Consider the following 12,621-nt stretch of genomic DNA (forward strand, 5'->3'; position numbering starts at 1 on the left):
CCCCAGGTATCTCTAATGTATGTTAAGTCAACAAAAACTAACCCAGAATAAGTTTACACCCAGGAATAGTCCGGCTAGGACACATGGTAGTACTGTGTCCAGCTTTGTAAGAACTGTCGCTTCAATTTATATAATGATTACACCGGTTTACTCTTGTACCAACAGTGAATTGGGGTTCCTCTTTTCACCACATCCATTCTAGCATTTGATTTCTTGATGGCAGCCACTTTGAGTGAGGTGAGATGGAATCTCAAAGTAGTTTTAAATTTTATTTCCCTAGTGACTAATGATGCTGAACACTTTTAAAAAAATGTTTATTGGCCATTTTTATTCCTTAAGAACTCTCTTCCAATCAGATTAATAGCTACTTAATTGAATTGTTTGCTTTCTAGACTTTTTATAGGTTCTTTGTGTTCTAGCTATGAATCCTTTGTCATATGTACAGTTGGCAAAGATTTTCCCCCATTTAGTAGGCTGCCTCTTCCTTCAATTTTGACTATTTGCTTTGTTGTACAGAAGCTCTGTAGCTTTGTGAGATCTTACTTGTCAACTGTTGACTAGAGTTCTATTTTAAAAGTCCTTACAAATGCCTATATCTTATATTGTTCTTCCCACATTTTCTTCTAACTACTACCCTACAATCTTTATTTTTTTCCTGGAACCTCTTGAATGTGCTTTATCCTGGTTTCAGAGCAAAGTATTTATCCTAGTATTCTCTGTAAGTTTGGCTTGGTGCCCATAAATGTTTTAGTCTATTTTTATGATGGAAAGCTTTTCTTTTGCTTTCATTTATGACAGTTTTGCTGGGTATAGTAGTCTGGATTGATATTTGTGGTCTTTCTTCACTTAAAATACATTGCTGCAAGTCCTTGTGGATTTCGAGTTTCTGTGGCTAAACCGTCATTAGTCTGATGGGCTTGCCTTTGTATGTGACCTGAGGCTTCTCTCTCACAGCTTTCAATACCCTTTCTTTGTGCTGTAAATTTAGGGTTTTGGCTGTAACATGGCAAGGGGATTTTTTTTTCCTGATTCTGTCTATTTGGTATGTGTCTCTAGCATATAAAATCTAGCAAAAGAGAATCTAGTAAAAGAGCACAGCTTTCAGCTTCAGGAGGTGAAATGGCTGCCTCTAACGGGTAGACTGCCAGAATGTGGGCATCTCTCTCCTCTCTGCACAGTCTAACCCTTCAAGGCCAAAAGATGAGAGACTGTTATGCTCAGTCCATGGTTGCTCTTGATATTCAATCTGTTGATATTTAATAGAGAAACTATGGACTAGGCATAAAAGTCTACAGAATGCCTACATACCTTAAATTAGAGCTCATTTTAAACCAAGTCACAAAGTTCTTTGTTCCAGATTTCTACCTAGGTATAAATTAAAAATATTTTTAAAAGATGGTTTAGCCAGGTGCAGTGGTGCACACCTGTACTCCCAACACTTGAGGAGGTAGAGGCAGGCAGACCTCAAAGTCTGGGACAGCCAAGGCTACACAGAGAAGCCCTGTCTTGAAAAATCAAAAAACCAAAATCACTGATTGTATTTAAGGTCAAGGAGTTTCTCAAAGTTTTTGTTTTTGTTGCAGGATATCTGATCCCATTGTGAACCCCAAAATTGTGAACTATAAAACCCTGTTTATTGTTAGGTTTGGTTAAGCCCTAACAACACAACTTTACTCCAAGAACTTTCTGTTTATTTTAAACAGGTAGTTGTGGTGTGGTTCACCCAGCCCTAGCATACACCTTTAATCCAAGAGCTTTCTGCACACAGGATTTATAAAGTTAACCCTAGGTCAAGAGGCGGAGCAAGAAACCAGCTGACAGGGATTAAAGAGCAGGGGGGGCTTTGAGTTGAGGGGTATTTAAGACAGTGTGTAGAAGGAGCTTTTGGCTTTTTAGTTCTTCAGCCATTCAGCTCCTTGGCCTTTGGCACTTTTGAGCTTTAGCTCTCTAGCTAAAGCTCTCTGGCTTTTTGAACTTCGAGCTAGCAAGCCTTTTAAAGCCTTGTGGTTTTTTTTGGCCTTTTTATCCTAAGCTGTCACCTGAGCTAGTGAGCCTTTGGGCCTTTTCCTTCGGGACATGAGCTGAGAAGGAAGGTCAGATAGGTGCTTTCTCTGCCTCTCTGAGCAAGCAGGTTTTCACCCCAGCATCTGGCTGGATTCTTTATTGGTAAAATGGAACGTTGTGATTTTCACTTTTTATAACAACAGTTTTTGTTCTCCTGTTGATGACTGAACCCAGGACCTTTAACATATAAAATATGTGCTTTACCTACAACCCAAATGAGGATTCTTTACTCATAAAACCATCAATCACTGTTGGATTATCACTAGACTTTACATATAATTCTTTACAATATGGCTGACATTGTGATGGCTGAATCCTCAGTGTAACTAGTTTCTATTTTTAAATGAGTAGCCACTGTGATATCTATCGATGCATGCAAATTACCATAGACTTCTTGGTTTAAAACAATCACTCATTTTTGTGGGACAAGAATTTGGGCAGTTTGGGTACTGCTCGGAGCTCTCCTTCTGCAAAGCTGTGAACATAGATAGCACTGTCTGGGGTCTCACCTGAATGCTCACCAGGGAAGTTCATTTACAGGTTGTTATAGTAGGATCTGGGTCAAGAACTTCAGTGTGTGTTTAGCTGTGGGTCACAGGCCATCCACAACCATCCCGAGATAGCAATTTGCTTCCTAAAGACCTGTCACAAGTCTGGTTTGCAACACAGCAACCAGTACTTTTGGGAACATGACCAACAATGTGCAGGCATTTTACTGGAGGAGACCAGCAACCCTGAGAGGGTAAAAGCAGGTGGCTGAGATCTTTACGGGCCATTACAGAAGCTGTCTAATACATTCACCATACTCGATGGTAGTATTAAAGTATTTTTAAAATGTTACAGTTCTAAATATTTTGAAAGCTGTCTGCTCACCCTCCTATCCAGAATAGTTAATACAGGAGATGGCAATTTTTTTTTGTTTTGTTTTGTTTTTAAGTGAAATAAGTGATTCTTCTCTAAGGAAAAGTAAATTTAATACTTCATGCACAGTCTTTGGTCGCTGCCTCTTTTTTAAAATATGTAGCCCAGGCTTGCCTCGAACTCTTGATCTCCTGCCTCCACCTCCTTCAGCAAATCCTATTGCTGTGCAGTGTGCATGTGTCACCACGGGGGAAGAGGGATAAGGGAGGAAGAGGGAGGGAGGGTGAGAGCAGGAGGAGATGAGGGAGGTGGCTACAACCAGGATACAAAGTGAATAAATTGTCAAACAATTAATTTTTTAAAGTTAAAAAAAAAATACTTGCTCCTGAGACGTGGTCCTGTGTGTCACTGTGTTCAGTCTGCTCCCATCCTGACTCACCACCGTTGGCTCCAGCTGAGGAAGAAGTCGGTCAGTAAGTCAGGCTGCAGCCATGGCTTTTAAAGATACCGGAAAGATGCCCATAGAACCGGAGGTGGCGATTCACCGGATTCAAATCACACTCACCAGCAACAACATGAAGTCGCTGGAGAACGCATGTGCCGACTTGATCAGAGGAGCAAAGGGAAAGAATCTGAAAGTAAAAGGACAGGTGCGCATGCCTACCAAGACACTGAGAAACACTACAAGAAAAACACTTGTGGTGAAGGTTCTAAGACATGGGATCGTTTCCAAATGAGAATCCACAAGCAACTCCACAAGCGACTGGCTTACACAGTCCTTCGGAGATTGTTAAGCAGATCACTTCCGTCGGTACTGAGCCAGGAGTGGACGCTAAAGTCACCATTGCAGATGCCTGAGTCAACTATGCTAATAAACTGACTTAACCAGTAAAACAAAAATAAATAAATAACAATAATACTTTAATTGTTTAGCTCACTAATGCAATATGTCCCTAGCAGGACAGTAGTGGTTCTGTGAGATTTCTGGATGTAGTTAGAGATTTAGAGACAAAGAGTCCTGACCCACACAAGGTAAACTGGTAAGCAGTCAGAGTTGGGGTAGAAATTTACAGAGCGGCATTTCAATTCAATAAAAGCCAGCTAGGAAACTTAAAAAGATATGACTTGTATAAAATTTACAGTCACATGTTCAGGTGCCAGTGTGTCTATGACTAGTTGGTGAAGCAGCATGAAATACAGATATCCAACCCAACCACAGCTCTAACTCAGGAAAAGGACAGACAGAAAACAGTCCAGGAAGAGGCTGAAAAACTAGTTTCTGGCTTCAGATCAAGACTGTCATCAAAACTTTGTAAATTAAAGACTCTTCCAGGTTTAGTATCAAAACTCACAAAATGCTGAATTGAAAAAGGAGGAAGGCCAATAAGGGGCTGGAGAGTTGGCTCAGCACTAAGAGCACTGGCTGCTGTTGCAGAGGTCCTGAGTTCAATCCCCAGCAGCCACAGTGGCTCACAACCATCTATGATAGAATCTGATGCCCTCTTTTGTCATGCAGTCACACATGTAAACAGAGCACTTACATAAATACATAAACAAATCCTTAAAAAAAAGAAAGAAAAAGCAATAGCAGAGCAGTGGTAACGCATGCCTATAATCCCAGCACTTGGGAGACAGAGGCAAATAGATCTCTGCAGTCAAGTCCAGCATGGTCTACAAAATGAGTTCCAAGACATTGAGGGCTACACAGAAAAATGCTTTCTTGAAAAAGAAAAAAAAAATACCAGAAAGATCAAATAGAACAATTTCAGAGTCATAAGAAACTGCCCTAATTGATTCTCTTCCATAAAATATTTTCATTATACACAGAAAGTCATCATAACCCAGAGTTCATTACCTGACAAGATCATCTTTACTACTGTGGACTCTCACGAGCTAAGCCAGCAGAATACACTACAAGGCAATCCTGAGGCTGCCTCACAATCAGAGAATACAACTTTTAAGGTGATCACAAAATCCAACGTTTTCACTAATTATGTCAAGAGTAGCCTCTTTTATCTACAACTGGGTGCTCAAGTTAGGAAAATGTGACTTTTGGCCAGATAACCTCTCTGTACTTAGCCTGTCTGCGAAAGCATCAATTCTAAGCCATGCCTGCTCCCATAAAGCCACCTGTTAAAGATGTTCCTTTCGTGATGGAAAGCACGGTAGGAATAAAGCGCCTGTCCCGGCCTCCCCACATAAAAAGCCCAGTGTCTGCCAAGTCACTGAGAAGCATGACAGAGGTACCTACACCCTCTGCTCTTGGAAGGCAGTCGGCAATCAACTAGCTCTGGCGGTAAACGTGTGGGAAACTAGAGGAAAGCCACATAAGAAGCCTGGATGTGGCTGGGGGTGGGGGCAGCAATGGAGGAATCATGCCTCCCAGGAAGGTGAGGTTTATAAACACAGGGATGAGCATGCAGGCATTGCATGAAAACCTCCCAGAATGGGAGTGGATGGTGGCTATGGCAGGTGCTGCCGGATGGCCACCGACAATGTGCATGCCATATCAAGTGCTGTCCAGGGGTTAGGGGTACCTGATGAGCAAGGAGCCTCAGGCCTTCCACGTTCCAGAGCTTACATCCGCTGAGCAAAGCAGGCTCACCCAGGAAACACCTAAGACGGATCACATGAAGAGGGGAGGACACTGGGGAGGATAGATCAAGGAAGACACCCCCGGCCTTGGGTGAAAGTAGTCAGGAAGGACCATCGATGCTCCAAAGAGCTTTTGAGATAGGGAAAGAAGGGCTCAGCTATGGGAACCCGACAGGCCAGCTGTGGATCAGTGAGAGAAACAAGCAGGGCCCTGCAGAGTATGTATGGAAGGTCTCCTGGTGTCCAGGTCCCAGAGCAAGCCTTCCTGCTGTGAAAAGCAGGAGGCACGGGCCGTGGTTTACAGGAAGATGTAGCTCTGCTTATGGCGAAAAGGGGCCCTAAGGTTGCAGCGGCAGATGCCAAATAAAAGTGGCCTGAAGATGGCTTACTTCAGACACTCCTCTGAGAGGCAAACTTAGGGGATGAGGGCAAATTATCCAAACCCAGGGTTTTAGCTGAGGGCTGGGATAAACAGTATCATTTACCAGGCTGAGCAAAAACAGGGAGAAACACATGTAGAGCTGACAGGGAACCAAAAGTTTGGAACTGCCCATCTGATAACCCAGCAGACACATGAGCCAGGATGGAACCCAGGGAGAGGAAGACTGGTATCCAGACAAGGGGAGAGCAAAAGGCAGCCTGGCAGCAGCTCCCAGATGGAAAGGTCATCAGGAAGCAGTGCCCTGGAAGCTCACCCATTAGACGTGAGCACAATTAGTGACTCTGATGAACACGGCAGTGGCCTGCTATTGCTTCAGCAGTGGGGATGGGCTCAGGAATCAACTGTTCATAGCCAGCTGCTGTAAAGACCCCAAACGTTATGTTTCCAAGATGATGAGGCATAGAAACTGAAGATCCAGAAAAAGTAGACGGACTGTGGAGGTGGAGTCACTTTTAAAGTGTTCCATTTGTTTTGATACTTTTTCTCCTCCTGAATATAGCACGAAGACAAAGCAGTAGTTCCACAGAAACAAACAGCACACACCCTTAGAAAATGAAGAAGCAGAGGGAACATTACAAAACAGACTACTCTTAACATTTCTGAAGCTGAATGTGGTCAAATGCCCTGTATAATCTACAATAAAACTTGCTGAAAACTCTTGGCAGAGAGCCAAGTGTGGTCATACACACCCTTGATCCCAGCACTTTGGGAAGCAGAGGCAGTTAGATCTCCAGGAATTCAAAACCAGTCTGCTCTTCAAACTGAGTTCTAGGAGAGCCAGGGCTACATGAGCTGCTGGCTCAAAAAACAAAAAACAAGTTTTGAAAATCTCCCTCCCTTCTTCCTTTTTTTTTTTTCTTAAATTTTTGTTTTGTTTTTTGAGATGGGATTTCTCTGTGTATCCTTGGCTATCCTGGACTTGATTTGTATTTGTCTGCTTCTGCCTCCCTGAGTGCTGAGATTATAGAGGTGTGCCACCAGGGCCAATAATTCCTTTTTTCTTTTTCTTTTTCTTTTTTCATTGCATCATTGTTTGGCCTCTCATGCCAATCCTTTTGCTTCAGGTTCCTAAGTGTTGGCATTACAGGTATGAGTTATCACATCTGGCTTTGCAAGTCAATCTCTAGGCAAAAGAAAAATGAGAACGTAGAAATTCACTTTAATATTAGACTCACAATCTTGCCTTTTAAGTGTACTTGGATATAAGTTGTCCAGGCAACTTTATCCAGGCTTAAAATGCTACCCAGCTGAGACCTCGGGGCCACAACTGTACCAAAACCTATGCTGCGGGCTTGTACCACTTTTCAGAAGGCAGCTGGCTGGGCCTGTGGCCACGGTCAGGAGATGCACCAGTGACCAGCAGGAGGCAGTGACTCACCTTGCGTCTCTTGGGTGGCATGTTGCCTTCCTGAGCTCACATGCACTGCCCCTCAGACCCTCCCTTTGGGTGTCACAGAATGCCAGGCAGTACGTAACTGCAAAGGTCATGCCCAAACTGGATCTGGAGCAGCTGTTGTGTCCAGCACTAAATACAGTAAGTGACACTAGGGAACAAACATGCTTTCCCACTGTCATTACACAGAATATGAAGACTCTATCTCAGCAGCCAGCTCTCAGACAGAAGAAATTTCTTAGGGGAAAGGAAACTGTAATAGAAGAAAAGAAATCAGAGCACACTCTGAAGCTTGAGAACAATCAGCAGGATAAAGCAATACTCTAATTTTAATACTGTGGCAGCACATAAAAAGACAAGTTCAGTTTAAAAAATTGAGTTTATTTCTGAATATACCACATTAAAACATGTCATATTTATTCAGAATGTCATAATCTGTGCAAAAATAGAACCTTCTCCCCTGGAAAATGTTAATACTGTGAGCTAGATACATGATATTTAGTCAGGGCTTCAGGGCTGAATTCTTTAAAAACAAATCTGTAATTTATACACATTGAATTTATCATACAAAATATATACAACAGCATAATTTTAGTGTAGAAAAATGAGATTGCCAAAATATAATAGGTCATTTACATAAATTGTATTCTAATTAACTTTTTCCAACGGCTTCACCAATTAGTCGAATAGCAATACTCTTGCCTTCATCTGTCTGGATCACAAGCAAAGCTTTAAACCTGCCCACCAACTGTGGTCTGAAGTGCACCGGGATGTGGATGTAATGCCGGGCTCTGTGGAGAGAAGGAAATGAGAGGGTATGAAGTGACAGCAATCATCGGTCACCTGCTGCAGTACAATGCTGCCACAGGCTTGATGAAAGAATCAAGAAGCACTACACTCAAGTATACTTCTAATTTTTTAATGCTAATATCTAACAAGATGCTAAAGAAAGGAAAGGAAAATCTAAAATCAAGATAGTACAGCTGTAGAGTGTCTGTTGAGCATGCCTAAGGCCTGTGGTTTAATCTGCAGCACTTGGTTTTCTTGAGACAGGGTTTTCATGTAGTTCAAACTGCTCTTAAACTTGCTGTATGGCCAAGAAAGACTTAGAACTTTAAACATCCTTACCTACACTTCCCATACTAGGGTTTTGTGATGCTAGTTATCGAACCCAGGGCTTCATGCATGATAAAGGTTAAGCACTCTCCCCAACTAAGCTACACCCCAGCCCTAAAACAAACAAAATAAAATATGCCAACAGGATTAACACATATTGGAACACTGTCTCTGGATAGCCAATTAATAGGAAAAAGGAAATGTATTTTGCTTCTCTTTACCCCATATACAAAAAATATGTCGCTATCTACCTACAGGTGAGAAAAAAAATGCTAAAAATCATGGCTTTACTTCATTCAGGCAGCATATTGTACTGCTAAAAAAAAAAAAACTTAAAACCTATCCCATTCTTATCAACACTACTGTGCAATTTTGCTCTAAAATTTGGCAATTTTATAAAAAGTATTCTTGAAGCTTTATTTTTAGATTATATAGACTGGCGAGAAAGTTCTATGTTTCAGAGCAATATTAATGGAGGATTGTTCTTGTCCATAAAACTGTGTCCCAGATATACTTTATGGCTATGGTGAATCATCTTTCTATACTTTCTGCATACCCTGCCCAAACAACTTTTTATTTAATCACTACTAGTCAAAGTCAGTAGCTTTTCATGCTTTCCCTTGTGGCAATCTTAGTCTCTCCCCTAAGTGACACATTTTGAAGTCTGGTGATCAGAAGTGGCATTTATTCTTACTAACATTGTCAAAGTGCTAGTTTGTTACTAAACATTGTTATTAATGTTTCCTAATGAAAGCAAGCACTGGCTTTCAGATGCAGAAGAACGTGCTGAGATGGCTCAGTGGTTCCTGCTGAGGACGCAGGTTCAATGCCCAGTACCCCACATGGTGGCTCACAAAATCTGTGACACCAATCCCAGGGGATCTAATGCCCTCTTCTGCATTAGCTGGTACCAAGTACACAGTTTACACATACATACATACATCCGTGCAGGCAAGAATTCATACACAGAAAATGTAAATAAATCTTTTTAAGAAGAGAGAACTAGTTGCTGAAAAACTGTTCACTTATTTTCACTTGTGGTGTACACACACACACACACACACACACACCAGTGCATGGTAAACTCCTCCCCCCACATACACATAATTAAAAATAATCTTCAAAAATCAAAACAAAAAAAGTATACGCTCTCGTGTTTCTAAGTTTCCTTAGATGCAGTAAATATGCTCCAATATGATAGTTAACACTGTCAGCCAGACAGGATCTAGTAATCTAAGGCCTGAGTGGTAGTTTTTGGACTGAGTAAATTTGGGTGGAAGACCTACACAAATTATGCACAGCACCACTCCATGAGCTGGGGTCCTGCTCTGAGCAATAAGCAAGCAAGCTGAACACCAGCACACCTCTTTCTTTTGCTTCCTGACTGTGGATCCAATGTGATTTAGGAATCTCACAATCCTGCCTCTGTGACTAGCCCACCGTAGTGGAATCAAACTGTGAATTGAAATAAAAGTTGCTTTTTTTGTTAAGAATTTTGTCACATCTATGAGAAAAATAGCTAAAACACCCAGGTTGTACATAAAATAGGCTTCACCTTAAGACAACATTTTCTAGCTCTAAGGGAAGAAGTCCACAAACACCAAACTTGTATCACTGTGGAGATGAATCTTGAGGTTTCTCGGAAACTTGAGACTAGATCTACCTCAAGACGCAGCTCTACCTCCCCTGGACACATCCCAAAAGATGCTCCCCCACACCACAAGGACTCGTGCCCAGCTATGTTCCCATTTACACAATGAAAGGCTACCCAGCCATTAGAAACAAGACATCATGCAGTCTGCAGGCTAGAAAAGTTCATCCCGAGTGAGCTAACCCAGAAAGACATGCATGGCATGTGCTCTTGTACTCTATAACAATGTTTACTTTGACCTGTATAACAATGAACACCTTTTTTTTGGGGGGGACAGTCTTGTCACTGTAGTCCAATGCTACAAGCTCTCAGGGTATTTACAGGAAATTACAGGTGTGTGCCACCGTAACTGTCTACACTTTCTACAGTTTAAAAATGGTTTTTGGAAGCTGAGTAAAACTGGGGCTGTTACAGTGCAATCTACAGCAAACAGCAGCAATATGATGACTAAAGCCAGGCAGCTTCAAACAGAAAAACTATTCTTGTTAAAAATTGAGATGAAGCAAAACATGAAATAATCTGACATTTCACTTGTCAAAATTACATTTGAATTTAGGTGATGTCAATATTTAACAAATGTGTAGTGCCTCAACAGTAACTAATTCTATTCTATTACCAGCAACAGACTGAATGCTGCGACCACAAACTTATCTTAGACCTGGTCTTTTTCTGGCTAACACCTGTACTATCACAAACCAGAAGAACACACGGTCTAGACTTAAGAATAACCCAGTGGCCAGGTGGTACCTGAGGAAAACCACTGGGCAACTTAACAATAATGTTTCCCTCATTCACTTCAGAATTTCTGTCTCCACTAGTGAGAATCTACATTCCTGATCTCAGCACTGACTGGTGAAAACAGCATCTAAGGCAGGGACTATTACAAGTTAACTCTGAGGTTATCAAGCTACGTCTGCTGTAGACAAAACTGAGTAAGAGGGATTAGCACTGGATCAAAGCCTGTGCGGCCACCACACTGTCAGGTGATCCACAAAGACTAATGATATACCTCAGGCAGGATTCTTTGCTTCCTTGGCTACCTGTGAAGAGCGTGAGCAAAAAAGCTCCTCATTGCCGGCAATGAAAAAGGGAAGCTGCCAAGGAGTCCTCAACCCCAAGAGGCAGGTCCTGTACCCCACCCCTTAGAAGAACACAGTGATTCTTGCTAAACTCACCTCAAAGAGTACTTGGAATGCTTGATGTAGAAAGGCTCTCTGGGGCTGAAAAACTTCAGCTGGAAATCAACAGAAAACAGTTTGTGATGGTATGAAAATTCGGTATTTGTCATATATAAACCTTGGCTTTGCTTTAAAAATACACTGTGTAAATTTAGTTCAGTCAAAAAATTAGGCAGGGCAACAGAGACTTTTATAACAGAAACACATTTAAAAGAGTTTTAACATGAGAAGGTTTTGACTAACGTAAATGCTATCTATAAATGTATTATGTGGCAGAGACTACAGAGGGGAAAATAAACTTTTTAAAATTTGACTTTCAAATAAAATAGTATGAATTTCTTTTCAAATACACTATTAAAGCATTTTTAAAATTAATGCATTACAAATGAAATAAACAGAATATATTTCTAATCTTTAAGAAAAAAAAATATATATATATATTTTTTTTTTCCTGAGACAGCCTTGGCTGTCCTGGACTCACTTTGTAGACCAGGCTGGCCTCAAGCTCGCAGAAATTCACCTGCCTCTGCCTCCCTGGGTGCTGGGATTATAGGTTATCATGCCTGGCTAAGAAAATGATTTTTTTGAAACCCACAGTAACATTTTCAACTTACTGCATGAGTGAAAAATGAATTATTTCGCAAATTGACTTTGAGTGTACTGGATTCCCCAGCTGCGGTTGGCGGGAACAGGTAGACATCCTTCGGGGCATACACTCCATGGCGACTCAGGTCAACATGTCTGCTTTGGAAACAGGGTGACAATGAAAGGCAATCAATGAGCCTGTAACAACATGTCTTCATGGACTATGATGTACAGTGCAGCTCTGTGCTGTCTCTCCAACTCAGAGACCCTCCCTGTACTGGAGCTTCTCTAGTCTAGGTAATGACGCCACAGGGAGGCTCTTCCAGGTGGGCTGGGTTATGAGCACTGCAAATGTACCGTCTTCCCCATTTTTGCTTCAGTTCTTGTCACCTGGATCACTATTTCCATGGGCTCTTCTAAATTGTCCAAAGATGCTGACCTTTCTGCTGACCTTTGACCTTTCCCATGGAAATGGGTACACTGTCTGATTCAGTCCTAATTCTATACACTGACTTTCTGTCAATCTGCTCTCTAACCACTCTCTGGACTTCGAAACTGCTAACATGACACTTACCCCAGGCAGTTAACTGTCTGTCACATTTCCTGTTAACTTCCCCAGTATTTTTCAGAGCTTATGATCATACTTACCAGTGTAAAGGCAAGGACTATCAGGACTCCTCCATTTGAAAACTAAGGAGGTGAGACTAGGGCAACTCAACACCACCCCTACCCTCAT

The 12,621-nt window shown here is 41.7% G+C and overlaps 1 protein-coding gene and 1 pseudogene across 4 annotated transcripts in view; one reads left to right on the forward strand and one right to left on the reverse strand.

Moving 5' to 3' along the window:
- The first annotated feature begins 3,416 nt into the window (after positions 1–3,416).
- Positions 3,417–3,783, forward strand: LOC110562685 (small ribosomal subunit protein uS10-like; annotated as a pseudogene).
- A 3,932-nt stretch (positions 3,784–7,715) lies between these two features.
- Cep192 (centrosomal protein 192) overlaps positions 7,716–12,621 on the reverse strand; it is a 93,502-nt gene continuing 88,596 nt past the window's right edge. For 3 of the 4 annotated variants that reach the window (XM_060377120.1, XM_021659514.2, XM_060377121.1), the window contains 3 exons: positions 11,915–12,044; positions 11,298–11,356; positions 7,716–8,146 (listed from right to left, as the gene is read on the reverse strand). In XM_060377120.1, coding sequence (XP_060233103.1) covers positions 8,008–8,146; positions 11,298–11,356; positions 11,915–12,044 — 328 coding nt within the window. In that variant the 3' untranslated portion in view covers positions 7,716–8,007. The remainder of the gene's footprint in view (positions 8,147–11,297; positions 11,357–11,914; positions 12,045–12,621) is intronic. The other variant, XM_021659515.2, reaches the window with a different exon arrangement.

This window comes from Meriones unguiculatus, chromosome 2 (genome assembly GCF_030254825.1).
Source record: "Meriones unguiculatus strain TT.TT164.6M chromosome 2, Bangor_MerUng_6.1, whole genome shotgun sequence".
Taxonomy (NCBI): Eukaryota; Metazoa; Chordata; class Mammalia; order Rodentia; family Muridae; genus Meriones; species Meriones unguiculatus.